The sequence below is a fragment of the Hemiscyllium ocellatum genome, chromosome 6 (assembly GCF_020745735.1).
Source record: "Hemiscyllium ocellatum isolate sHemOce1 chromosome 6, sHemOce1.pat.X.cur, whole genome shotgun sequence".
NCBI classification, from domain to species: domain Eukaryota; kingdom Metazoa; phylum Chordata; class Chondrichthyes; order Orectolobiformes; family Hemiscylliidae; genus Hemiscyllium; species Hemiscyllium ocellatum.
In genome coordinates, this window is record NC_083406.1 from 1,317,956 (window position 1) to 1,332,784 (window position 14,829).

The 14,829-nt window shown below is 41.9% G+C and overlaps 1 protein-coding gene across 2 annotated transcripts in view; it reads right to left on the bottom strand.

Moving 5' to 3' along the window:
• The window catches only part of LOC132816623 (short transient receptor potential channel 6-like), a 131,558-nt gene that overhangs the window by 27,927 nt on the left and 88,802 nt on the right, over positions 1-14,829 (bottom strand). For both annotated transcript variants that reach the window (XM_060826437.1, XM_060826436.1), the window contains exons 8-9: positions 13,596-13,791; positions 2,910-3,113 (exon numbers count right to left, since the gene is read on the bottom strand). In XM_060826437.1, the coding sequence (XP_060682420.1) occupies positions 2,910-3,113; positions 13,596-13,791 (400 nt within the window). The remainder of the gene's footprint in view (positions 1-2,909; positions 3,114-13,595; positions 13,792-14,829) is intronic.

Sequence of the window (14,829 nt, forward strand, 5' to 3'; positions counted from 1 at the left end):
TGCCTCAGGGCACTCAGTTTACAATATGTGCCATGGGCTGTGCTAATGCCCCATTACATGCTGATGATTGACCTCATTATGGGGACAGGGCTTTGCTGGAAATCTCCCAACTTTTGCAGGATCATCCTACTGTTAAGTGGCAATAGGTCATGAGGCCACTACTGAGTGGGCAGCAGGGTTACCAGCAGCAGCTGGGTCGCAAACAATTGGGAATCGGAGCCCATCTCTCCAATCAGACGGCCTACGGCCTGAACAGCACCAATGATACAGGTATCCACTACTGAGGCTGCAAGAGGACGAGGCAACTTCAAAAGTCAGCTTCATGTTTTAAAGAAGTTAACACTGTACAGTCAGGCAGGTGGGCTTGGTGATGGGAGGAGTGAGCCCTCCAGCAGTAAAGAGGGGCCCCTTGATGGGTCATGTAACAATATTTAAGGAAGGCCTATCGTCCACACCCTGGGAACCCACCAGGAGGGTGCCATCAGTTTGTGTGGTGGGTTCTCCACATGGCAGAGTCTGGTGGTGATTATCAATGGCCTTTGAATTTGATATGCCTCGGCCATTCCTGCCAGACAGAATATCCCATAGAAACTGGAAAATAGCAGATCTCATCAAAACATCTTTTGACTCTATTTCACAAGAACTGCTGTGTCCTAACCATTTCCAGACAGTGAGTGAAATGCAAGCTTTTGATCTTTTCAAGGTCTTTATGGTGGTCACTCCTACCTACAATCACAGATAGACATACCTGTGACAGGTAGGCTGGGGAGGAGAAAGTCAAGTCTCCCTGTTGCTTTCTCATTTTGCAAGCTGGGTGCAGAAACAGAGCACAGAACAGCCATCTTACAGGACAACAGGCTATTGTGGTCAGATTGCTTTTGATGGGTATCACTCCAATTTACTAAGGGACCAAAAGATGCCAGATCCAAACTGAAAAGTGACAAATTGACTTCAGATTGCCCTGGAAAGGGAACATGTCTCAAAAACAAACATAAAAACAGTTTAAGCAAATCCTTTTCCAATCTGATTGAAGATTTGTAGCTCGGGTATCCATTGTTGTGGTTCTGCTCGCCGAGCTGGAAGTTTTTGCTGCAAACGTTTCGTTCCCTGGCTAGGGAACATCATCAGTGCTGTTGGAGCCTCGTGTGAAGCGCTGCTTTGATGTTTCTTCCGGTATTTATATTGGTTTGTTCTTGCCGCTTCCGGGTGTCAGTTTCAGCTGCAGTGATTTGTATGTGGGGACCAGGTCGATGTGTCTGTTGATGGATGTTCTTGCCGTTTCCGGGTGTCAGTTTCAGCTGTAGTGGTTTGTATATGGTGTCCAGGTCAATGTGTCTGTTGATGGAGTTTGGGGATGAATGCCATGCTTCTAGGAATTCTCTGGCTGGCTTGTCCTATGATAGTGGTGTTTTCCCAGTCTTTCCCTTGACTGGGAAAACACCACTATCATAGGACAAGCCAGACAGAGAACAGCCAGAGAATTCCTAGAAGCATGGCATTCATCCCCAAACTCCATCAACAGACACATTACCTGGACACCATATACAAACCACTACAGCTGAAACTGACACCTGGAAACGGCAAGAACATCCATCAACAGACACATCGACCTGGTCCCCACATACAAATCACTGCAGCTGAAACTGACACCCGGAAGCGGCAAGAACAAACCAATATAAACACCGGAAGAAACATCAAAGCAGCGCTTCACACGAGGCTCCAACAGCACTGATGATGTTCCCTAGCCAGGGAACGAAACGTTTGCAGCAAAAACTTCCAGCTCGGCGAGCAGAACCACAACAAAATCCTTTTCCACTGCTACTATTCAAAGGTTGCATGAGTGGTAACAGTTATTGCCATAAATCCTGAAAGATGGTTTGCTTAGCCACAATTGAGCACCATCATGTATGAATTGAAATGAAACCTGATGTCAGGTACATAGTGACTAACTGAATGAATCAAACAGCATGTTCTTTGGTTGTTTGTAACAGGCAGAGTACAAATTATACTCAACCAGCCCAGCTCACAAAACCCAAAATAAAACAACATTTCTGTTAGATGGGATTCCATGACTGGCTGGACAATCCCAACCACACTAATAGCTTCACACGAAAGCAACTGATGCAAACTGATTGAAGTTGTAATAATAATAGAAATCGCTGGAGAAATTCAGCAAGTCCGACAGCATCTGTGGAGATAGAAGACAATTAATGTTTCAGATCCAGCGACCCTTCTTCAGAACAGTTCCAGTTCAATTAACTCTACCTTTTCCTCACGGATGCTTTCAGATTTACTGAACTGTTGATTCTGTTTCAGATTTTCAGCATCTGTACTTCTTTATTTTAGTTTTGAGCTTGTGACAATGTTTATTTACGCTTGGTCGAACCAGCATGCATTTTTACACAAGGACTCATCTCTACAAACAAAAGGAACATGTTCAAGCCTTGTGTTGTTTTTGAATTATCGAGGGGCATGGAAGCCTTTTGCTTCCTGTTTCCTTCTCTATGGAACTGCCTTGGCCAGTCAGAGTTGGTTCACTAATGAATCAGCACCCTTTATTCCTGTTGTATAAACTATGGAGAGCATTTCAAATGTAGAATTCTTGCATTTGTCCTGATGAATGAAATAAGAAAAGATTCACAAAGATGTCTTTCTTTCCAAAATTGTTCAATTTCTGAATGATAATAAGAATGTTCACTTTCACACATTTAATCATACAATATTATTTTTGGCTGTTTCTGATTCATGTTCTGTTCAATATTTGGAACAGTTGCATATTTATATGTGTTTATTGCTTGAGACATGTACACTGAATGGCAGATCTTCCACTTCACTTGATTATATGCATTTTTTCCAAAACCTCTACACCATAAAACGATCGTTGGGTAGAGTCATTACTAATCCATTACCTTTTCCATTTCTGCATTTTCTTGATACTGTCCTTTTCTACATCTCAAAAGGCCGGTCAGCGTTCTTTTCAATCTCAGTAGGAGGTAGAAGAAGGACTTTGGGCTTGGCACCAAGTTAAATGGCACAGCCAGTGTTCGCCCCTCTTCAAAATAGGAAATCCACAGCTTGGCTCTGGCAAACTTCCATTCTACATCGGCATCATTCTACAGAGCCAGGAAAATGGAAAGTTAATAATAGAATAAACCATTGACTCCTAACAGTGTAACCTATGGGTGTGTCTCTCTTCAGCAATTTAAATACAGAGATGTGGCATCAAGAAGTTAGCACTGAGCAACTGACATTCTTGTATAGTTACCAGTTCATATAAATGGTCTTTATTTTTGCCAAAAGGACATTTCCTATCTTCAAAGGCAATAATAATTAGTCTACTGTAACATTCACGATTTGGAGATGCCGGTGTTGGACTGGGGTGTACAAAGTTAAAAATCACACAACACCAGGTTATAGTCCAACAGGTTTAATTGGAAGCACTAGCTTTCGGAGCGACGCTCCTTCATCAGGTGGTTGTGATAGTGACTATCACCTGATGAAGGAGAATGACTCCAAAAGCTAGTGTGCTTCCAATTAAACCTGTTGGACTATAACCTGGTGTTATGTGATTTGTAACATTCACAGTTGCCATGTCTGGATTTCAATAGAAGATATATAAAAGGAATATGTGACACTCCTTTTCATTATGGTCTTTTCACAGAAATAATTAATCTTCTCATGCCCTTTCCTCGTGCCCTCTAACTTGGAGTACCTTTGATACTTTCTTTCTCACCTTTTGGTTCAGCTCTCATCCTTCACTGTAAAAAAAACTACTCTAAATTTACACTAGTTACACTTTCTAGCACGTTGCCCATAGCCTTGAATGTTAGGCTGTTTCAAGTGCTCATCCATGTACTTGGTAAAGTTTGTGAGATTTCTTACTTCAACTCCGCTCACAGGCGGTGCATTGTAGACCTCCCACTACCCTCTGGGTGAAAACTCTTTTCCTCAAATCCCTCAAAACCTTCTGCCTTTCACTTTAAAATTATGCCCCCTGTACTGACCCTTCAACTAAGGGGAACAGCTGCTTTCTATTCACCCTTGTCCATGCCCCTCATAATCAGGTCTCCCCCTCAACCTTCTCTGCTCCAAAGAAAACAGCCCAAGCTCCTGCAGCTTCCCTTCATCGTTGAAATGTTCCATCCCATGCAGCATCCTGGTGAATCTCCTCTGCACTCCGACCGGTGCAGTCACATCCTTCCTATCGTGTGGGGACCAGACCTACACACAGTATTCCAGCTGTGGCCTAATCAAAGTTTTGTACAGCTCCTCCCTGTTTTTATAATCTCTGCATGACTGATAAAGACATGTGTCCTGTATGCCTTCCTAATTCCGCTATTACCTTGCCCTATCACCTTTAGGGATCTGTGGAAAAGCTTCCCCAGATCCCTGTGTTCCTCTGATCTTCCTAGTGTCCTGCCATTCATTGGTACTGATTGCCCTGCTATAGGTGACAGAGATGATAGCACAACTGGGAGCCTAAGAACAGGAGAGATTATGGCAGTGTTGAAAAGGAAGGAAATGGACTCAAAATAGATAGAGCACAGTATGAGCCCATTTAGCCAATTGTGTCTGTACAAATGGCTGCAATTTACTTTCTTTCTGTCTTGTTTAGTTCCTAAGATGGATTTCATTTCTTGCATTTCACCAAATATTGAATGGAGTCAATCTGAAGGAGTCACTCAGAGCTCAAACACATTCTGTCCTGCGACTGTCTGTTGCTTGTCTCATTATGTCTGCACCATGACTGGGCAGCATGGTGGCTCAGTGCTGCCTCACAGCGCCAGGGTCCCAGGTTCAATCTCAGCCTCGGGCGATTGTCTGTGTGAAGTTTGCACATTCTCCCTGTGGCTGCGTCGGTTCCCTTTGGGTGCTTCGGTTTCCTCCCATCATCTAAAGGTGTGCAGGTCAGGTGAATTGTCCATCATGTCCAGGGATGTGTAGGTTAGGTGCATTAGTCAGGGACAAATGTAGACTAATAGGGTAAGGGGGGATGGGTCTGGATAGATTACTGTTTGGAGGGTTGGTGTGGATGTGTTGGGCCAAATGGCCTGTGTCTACACTGTAGGGATTCTATGGTGACACTGGCATCATGGCCTTGCTGTCATGCCCTCCTGAGGAGCAACAGTACTCACTAATGTTGGCATCTTTCTGGATTTCCACAAACAGCAATCCATTTAAAGTCCAGTTGTGCATCTGGTCAATTGCTGCCAGTTTCAAACAGCCCCTTACGGGTCACGTGATGGCAGGGAGAGTGAAACGAGCAGCTGCTGAGGACACACAGGTGACTGGAGTGACACTTCATTGGGAATAGAGACTCCTGTTTGGAAATGTTTTGGTCCTTCTATCATCATCTCCCTGATGGACTGTCATTGTAACTTCAGCTACACACAATGTTCAAAATCTGTCTGAGGGAGTTCTCTTCACTAACAACCAACGCAACATTCCATCTTGATATTGTTCACCACGTGAGCATTTGAGCTGGAATACCTTCAAATTGTTGAAAATGTTTACTCTTGAGCAACAGGAATATCAAAGAAAAAACAGACATGGAAAAGGCTGCAGTTGCTTCTGGGAACAAACGTGGGCTGTTGGCCTTTTGAGCAGCGATAATCTCACATTCAATCCTTGATCACTTCACCCAAATTCCATCCATTGGAATCAGAGGATAATTTAGTTCTGTTTGGCACCGCTATATAATGCTGACGCTGATGTTCATTCTGCTTCATGTCTTCATCTTCTTCCTTTGAAGACAACTGCACTCTCCAGTTCTTTGCTATCCATCACATTCCCTCCTTGCCTGCCCCAATTATGCTGAGCATGACCTTGCAAGGAAATGCAGCAAAATGTCTGGTGTAAATTAGAAGCAGCCAAACTAATCCAAGTGTCAGAACCTCACCTCCAGGAGACCTATCAGAAAGCCCTGGTGGAAGAATGGGCTGTAGTATAACGATATGCAGCCCCAGTCAGGGTTTGCATAACTGAATCATCAGCCACAGTTATAGAGGGTAGCCTTTATCTTCCAGAACTATTCTTGTAAGAACCTGGTCTCTGTAAAGAAGCAGGAAACTGAGAGTTCTCAAGAACAGAGCCCTCATGGCAGCTCTTTTTAGCTTCTAAGTTGTGACAATCCTGATGCATACACTCACAGATGAAGATCTTTTCTGTGGATATAGTCGGCCTTGCTATGATATGCCACTCTCATCACGATATACAGTCTAAAGGACCCTGCTTCCATGTTGCCAAATCCTTCTGCCATAAGATCATAAAACTGTAAACTATAGGAAATGAAATCAGCCATTCAGCCCATCAAGTCTGAGGTGTTATTCTTAGGTACCTTTTCTAGCACCTTTCTCATGCGGGCTGAGCAGACCGGATCGTGAAGAGGGTTACTCTGTTGTGAAGAAAGCTGCTGAATTGTTGTCTTCCTATTCCAAGAGCGAAATGACAAAGTCTAACTCCACTCCCTATGTGCCAGTCTGAAGCTAGAGTCTTCCAGGTCTCACAATCCTGTCTCTGTCACCCCTCACCCATCACTGTTCGTGTAGGGGGGATTGAATTCCTCTCTGTAGACACCTTGTGCAGGACATCTTTAACCTGAGAATGCTGCTGTACAGCAGCAGACACAGTCTTTGACAAAAGGTAGGTCGAGTTCCAGTGACAAGGAAACCTTTATCTGCCATCACAGCTGTTATTACCTCTCTGCATCAACAGGGCACTCAGTCCTTTCCATCACAGCAAGGTGACAATCCATGGAAAGGAGCAAATGGATAATGTAGATATCAAACTGCGACAAGGAATCATCTTTATGGAATATGTAATGGTACAGATAATCATAAATTTGAGGCTTTATGAAGTGATTTCAAAGAGTTAAAGTCTAGATTAAAAACAGTACTTCCAAAATGTGGATCATTATGTGAGGAAAGAAACAGGAGAATAGTTGACAAGCAGCTAGAGTATTGGTGTAGAGAGGAAGGTTCTTAGCAAACTGGGGTCACTTATTGTAGCATCATAGTAATCGAAGCAGGAGTAGGCCATTTGGCCCATCAAGCGTGCTGTGCCATTCATTAAGATCCTGGCTGATCTATCAATCGTCTCAGCATTATCCCCATAACCCTTAATTTCCCTACCATGCAAAAACCCATCCGACTGTGTCTTGAATAGATTTACTGAAGCTGCTGCTACTGCTTCCTTGGGCAGAGAATTCCATAGATTCAGAACTCTCTTGAAAAACAGTTCCTCCTCATCCTGTCCTAAATCTACTCCCCCTAATGTTGAGGTCATGCCCATGAGACTTAGTCTCACCCACCAGTGGGAACAAAATCTTATCTATCCTTTTCATAATTTTATGTGTTTTTATAAGATCCCCTCTCATTCTTCAAAATTCTACCGAGTACAGTCCCAGGTGGCTCAACCTCCCCTCATCTCCCGAAACAACCTGGTGAACCTCCTCTGCAGGACTAGGGTAGGAAGTACTTCATTTGGTTTTATCGAATTCTGGATAATCAAATGCCAGATAACATAGTTTAGCCGAACATCGGGACCTTGCGATCTTGCCGGATAATCCGATATTCGGATAATCAAATGTGGGATAATTGAGATTCCTCTGCATATCCTTCCTCAAGTAAGGAGATCAGAACTGTGCCCAATACTCCAGGTGCTGCCTCACCAACACCTTGTCCACTTGCAGTAGAACCTCCCTGCTTTTAAATTCAATCCCTCGCGCAATGAAAGCCAATATTCTGTTTGCCTTCCTGATTACCTGTTGCAACCGCAAATCTACATTTAGGAGTGTTCGTGTATGAATCACTCAGTCCCACTGCACAACAACATGCTGCAATCTTTCACCATCTAAGTAATACTCTGACCTATTATTTTTACCTCCAAAGAGGATAACCTGACATTTACCAACATATTACTCCCATCTGCCAAGCCCTTGCTTACTCACTAAACTGATCTAACCCTCTCTGCAGACCCACCACATCCCTCTGCAGTTTGTCGTTCCACTCAATTTAGTGTTATCAGCAAATTTGGATACGTTGCAATTAGTCTCCTCTTCCACATTTTTGTTTTATATATCCCAACACAGACTCCTGCAGCAGTCCGCTCACACTGATCTCCAACCAGAGAAACACCCATTTATCCAAACACTCTACTGTTGATTGGTTAACCAGTCCCTTATCCATGCTAGTACATTCCCCACAACTCCACGCATTCTTATCTAATTAGAGGAGTCTTTTATATGGCACTGTATGGACTGCCTTCGGGAAATCCAAGTATACAACATTCACCTGTTCCCCTCCAAACACCGCGCTTGGTACATCTTCAAAGAACTCCAGTAGTTTGTTAAACGTGACCTTCCCTTTCTGAATCGATGCTGCCTCTGCCTGATGGAACCCTTTACACCCAGATGTCTTGTTACTATATTTTTAAATGATAGCTGTGAGCATTTTCCTGCCTACAGATGTTAATCTAACTGGCCTGTAGGTACCTGCTTTTGCCAAAACCCTTTTTTAAAAACAGCAGCGTGACATTCATTGTCTTCCAGTCCAGTGAATTTTGGTAAATTACCACTAACACATCTACAATACCGTCTGCTTCCTTTCAGCACCCTGGGATGCATTCCATCAGGACCAGGGAACTTATCGACCTCTTGACCCTCAAGTTTGCTCAACACTATCCATTTAGTGATAACAATTGAATGGAGGTCCTCACCCCACCCCCACCCTCAATCATATCCTTATCATCATTCTTTGAAACATTAGCCACATCTTCCACTGTGAAGACTAATACAGACTCATTATTCAAGGCCCCAGCCATTTCAGCATTACCCAATGTTGATTCCCCTTTCTCATCCTGCAAAGTACTTACGTCCTGGATGTAGGTTTGCTCGCTGAGCTGGAAGGTTCATTTTCAAACGTTTCATCACCATACTACAAAACAAATTCAAGGAAACCTTCAAGACCATCAATAAAACTCTTACTGGCATAAAATTCACTAAAGAGGAGGTAAAAAAGCAACAAAATGCCATTCTTAGATGTCACAGTACAGCGAACAGACAATGGGAAACTTTAAACCAACATCTACAGGAAAACATCACATACGGTCCAAATATTGAACTCCAGAAGCAATCGTCCCAACACCCACAAACGTAGCTGCATTAGAAAATTATTTCAACAAGCCACCACACACTGTAGCACAGAGGAACTACACAGAGCAGAGGAAAATCACCTATACAGTGTATTCAAAAAGAACAGTCCACTGATCTCTCAACAAACAGACAAAACACATCCAGGAACCCTAGCCAATCGCCCCTACATCAAAGACATCTCTGAAATGTCTGTCAGCCTACTCAGACCCTTGGCATCATGGTAGCCCACAAACCCACCGACACACTAAAACAGCAGCTAATGAACTTGAAAGATCCCATACAGACAACAAACAAAACTAATGTCATTTACAAAATACCTTGCAAGAATTGTAACAAACACTACACTGGACAGAAGGCAGAAAACTAGCCACCAGGATACATGAACATCAACTAGCAACAAAAAGACATGACCCACTCTCACTAGTATCTTTACATACAGATGAGGAAGGACACCACTTCGACTGGGACAACACATCCATCCTAGGACAAGCCAAACAGAGACACGCACGAGAATTCTGAGAAGCTTGGCATTCCAACCAGAACTCTATCAACAAACACATCGAGTTAGACCCCATTCTACCACCCCCGAGAAAAAGAACAGGAAATGACATAATCATAGGAAACAATGTCACCACAGGAAATGACATCACCAATCCAAGGAAACCTAAACACATAAATAGAAAGTGGGCCATGCCACCAGTGCTTCATCTGGAGGTTCACTGATGATGTTACCTAGTATGGTGACGAAATGTCTGAAAATGAACCTTCCAGCTCAGCAAACAAACCTATATCCAGAACCTCAACCTGAGCTACAAATCTTCTCAAAACTCACTAAGGAGAAAGTGAGGACTGCAGATGCTGGAGATCAGAGTTGAAACGTGTGTTGCTGGAAAAGCGCAGCAGGCCAGGCAGCATCCAAGGAGCAGGAGAATCCTGAAGAAGGGCTTATGCCCGAAACATTGATTCTCCTGCTCCTCAGATGCTGCCTGGCCTGCTGCGCTTTTCCAACACCACACTTTTCAACTCAAAACTCACTAATACCTACATTCACTTTAGCCAACCTTTTCCATTTTATGTATTTATAAAAACTTATCATATCTGTTTTTTATGTGCTGTGCTAGGTTGCATTCATAATCTTTCCTTTCTCGTTATTGCTTACCTTGTGGCTCTTTGTTGCTTTTTAAACCTTTCCCAATCTTCCGGTTTCCCACTACCTTGGCTACTTTGTAAGCCTGAGCTTTTATCTGGCTGCCTTTCTTTATTTCCTTGGTTATCCAAGGCTGGCTCTTCCTACCCTTGCTACCTTTGTTTTTGACCGGAATATACTTTTCCTTGAGCACTGTGAAAAGTCTCTTTTGTTCCACCATATAATTTGAATTCCCAGTCTAACTTTGCCAACTCCTTCCCTCATCCCATTACAGTCGCCCTGGTTTAGGACTAACACCCAGGTTTTAGATGAAACTATTTCATCCCCATTTGTACCTGCCATTCAATCATACTGTGGTCACTCTTTCCAAGAGGATCTTTAACTATGAGATCATTAATTTTACCTGTCTCATTGCACAGAACCAAATCTAAGACTGCACACTCCCTTGTAGGTTCAGTAACATACTGTTCAAGAAAGTTATCACAGATGAGTTCTATGAACGCCTCTTCAAGACTGCCGCTACCAACTTGATTCAGCCAATCAACATGCTTGTTAAAGTCCCCCACGATTATCATCTTTCCATTCTTACATGCGTCACGATATTTCTTGATTGATCGCCTGTGCCACTGTAGAAATATTACTGGGTGGCCTACAAACTATTCCCACCAATGACTTCTTCCCCTTACTGTTTCTGGTCTCCACCAAAACCGATTCAACATTTTGCTCCTTTGATCCTATTTCGTCTCTCCCTAAAGTCCTAATCTCATCCTTAATTAAAAGCACGAATCCACCTCCCTTGCTTTCTTGCCTATCCTTCCTAATTACCTAATACCCTTGGATATTCAATTCCCAGTCATCACCACCCTGCAACCACATTTCTGTAATGACAATGAAATCATACCCCACTGTACTGATCTGCACAAGACATTCATCAACTTTGTTTCAAATACTCTGGGCATTCAGATAAAGTGCCCTTATATTTACTGCCCATGTAGAATCTAGCCATCTCCTTGTCTTTTGTATATGATTCTATCACCCAATTTTACTTTTCTCTTTTCTAACTTTTGCTCTGGTCTCTGCATTGCTTCCTTCTGCCCTTCTGCCTGGACTCCCATCCTCCTGCCAATTTATTCTACCTTTCCTCACAGCCTCCCTGCTTGCTGCATCTCCCTTTATACCAAGGCTGTACTGTACAAATTGTGTCTTTCTATTCTTTTGCTGTTAAAGCTGTGGACTACATGAAGATAGATTTGTTTTTAAAAACAGGGATTTACCAGGATGGCTGCATAATTCCACAGCAAGGAATTTGATACTGCTGTGTGCTGTGCTTTTGTTGCTATGGGTTCATGCAATGTGCAGATGATCAGGAGCTGAGTTTACTAATAAAACTGAATGGCTCTTAGAAAACTGAACAGGTAAGAATTGGAAATAAATTTCAGAGACACAGAGAGAGACATACATCGGCAGAGACAGTGAGGGTGAGCGAGAAAGACAGACAGACTAAGAGAGACAGTCAGGCATAAACAGAGAAAGAGAGTCAGACTGCAAGTGAAGGGAGAGAGAGAGACAGGGACAGAGAAAGAGAGAGAGAGAGAGTGAGAAAGCTGCCTGTTCTCAGAGACATTTTCCAAGTGAATCAGTCGCTCTGTACCTGGCACAAACCAGCAGCAGCTTTCAGAGAAAGATACCAAAGCCTGGGCAAGCTGCTGTAGGATCATCTCCACATCAGAATTGGGAAGCAAAGACCCACTGAACTGTTCCAGTTTTTTTACAGCCACCAGTAATACTGCATTATTCTTATCTGTCTGCCTGGGCATATGTAAAGGGGGAGGTTATAAGGGGATTACAGTTTTAGTTAATACAAGCAGTCCCTGGATGAAAACTGATTTTTTTCTGATGTCTGTTTGCAAGTTCAAACACAATAAGGACAAAGGAAAGCAGCTGTTTGTATGGACAGGAAATGAATATACACCCGAGTATGGTATTACATTCGTATGCTGAACATTTGTAAATTGGGAACACCTGTCCTGTTATATGTCATTAATTTACATTTGTTTAGTTGTAGTTATAGTCTAATTATTCAATAATAAATTCTAACATTTGTTTAGTACAGAAACCTGAACTGTGCTTTCTGTCGATCTTATCAGATAAATTGGGATAAGCCCCATTTACGATGGGGGTGGTTGTAACAGTGCAATCAACTGACTTCATCTAAACCAGAGAGTTGCCTGTGTACAAACGGGTAAATACTGCAGTTTGGAAAGATTTAAACTAAGTCAGCAAGTGTGGGTGGGAGGGGATGTGGGAACCACACAGGAAACCAATAAATATTAGAAAAAAGACCTAACGGACATGTGGACAGTTACCCAGAATAAAGTTATGTGTGTGTCATATAAGTCAGCTTCAAGGATTTGTTGTCAATAAAGAGATCCAGCTACAACCTGATTGGAACACAGCTGAAAACGAAATATTCTTCACCATAGGATCTTTAACAAGGATACATTTTGAAAGGAAGGGTCAAGGCAATATTGTCAATAAACACAATTTATCAAGCTGTGGAAACAAACAATGAGTATTAAACTACATCAAGTGAAGTAATACTGATTTAAATTTTAATCTACCTAGTAACAGTATTGTAGTGAGGGAGTATGTTCACACAGGGTCAGAAATACAACCAGCAATAGGACAGTTTAATTTTCACATAGACTGTGTCAAGGAAAACAGCTCATGGAAAAAGACAACAAGCATCTGGAATATTTTAGAATTGCTTTCTAGAACAAAGTATTTTAGAAAAAAAAAGGCTATACTAGAATGAGTAATTAGTAACGAACAAAAGTTAATTAAATCAGACATCAAGGGATCTCTCTACAAACAGAAATTATAATAAAATTGATTTAATATTTGACTTGAGAAAGAGATGACAGTTATAAACCAAAGTTTAAAATTTTAGAAAGAAGAATTTTGAAAGTCTGAGAATACTTTGTGTATTAAAATAAGTAGGCCAGCACCAATATTGCAAAGCATTATGATTGCATGTACTGCAGGAAGCATTTCAAACGTAACAGTTACAATATCAAAGGAGACCGTTCAGCCCATTAAAGCTGTGCTACTGTTAAGCCTGTGAAGTTTTTTTGATTGTTGATCAACACAAACATTATAAATTCCCGTTTTATACTTTAATGTTCACATTAATTCATAATTTCAGAATTAGTATTTTTCATTCCTCACAGCATTGTACACTAATAATCTGTATTAAATATTAAAACTTAATCTATTAAAAATAAATTAGAATTTCACCTCAATCTCCTGAAAAGAGCTATTAATCATCGCAATCAGCATATTTAAGAGGACAATGACCATTGTCACATGGTATACACCATACAAAACATAGCCAATGTTCTCAATAAATTTGTGACTATAATTGATGACCACAGACTTGACTTCTGATAATCCAAATATCGCCCAAAACAAAGTTTTAAAGCTTTCTTCAACACTGAAAAACAGAAAGAAATATTAAAAAGAGTGAAACTAGTTTACATTTCAATATTGTTTTGAAAACTTAAATTTAATAAAATCTACAACAGTGCAAGCACAATATTATTTACAAAAACAAAATCACAGAGTCCCTACGGTGTAGAAGCAGACCTTTCAGCCCATCGAGTCCACACCGATCCCTCCGAAGAACGTTTTACCCAGGCCCACTACCCTGCAACCTTGCATTTCCCCTGGCTAATCCATGCAGCCTGCACATTCCTTGACATTATGGGCAATTTAGCTTTGCCAATCCACCCAACGTGCTCATCTTTGGTCTGTGGGAGGTAACCATAGCACCCAGAGAAAACCCATGGAGACTTGGGGAGAATATGTAAACTCCACACAGTCTCCCAAAGGTGGAATTGCACTCAGTCCCTGGTTCTGTGAGGCATCAGTGCTAACGCCTGAGCCACTGTGAGAGGCTGTGGAATCTGGATAGGATGAAGAGTGGAGGATAGAACAAGAGGAATGTTCTAGGATAGAAGGAAGATATAAGAGATTAAATGATAAAATTAATAATGGTGCAAAGCAAAAGATGGCAACGGAGAAAGTGAGGAAACAAAACATGAGTTGAGAGATTATATAAATACTTTGGAAGAATTACAGACTGATTGCAATGGGAATGACGCAGTCTGAAATTGTTGAGCTCAGTAAGAAGTTTGGAAGACCTGCAAGTGCCTAATCTAAACATGAAGTGTTGTTCCTCAAGTCTATGTTAAATTTCACAGGAGCTAGAGGTTAATGTGGTTCATATGAGAAGGGGGACTGGACTTGAAGAGACACATTACAGAGGTTATAGATTCAGAGAGGATTTCTGATCAGAGATCAGCTTCCTTTTAACTATTTGGACATCGTCTATGACTCACCTAAAAACAAGATGAGCATTGCTTCGCAATCTTTGAAATCTACCACCAAGTTTTATTGGAACATTGTAAGAAGCTGAAGACAGAGAGGTCAGAGGGGAAGTCGGATGAAGCATTAAAATGGCAGGCAACTG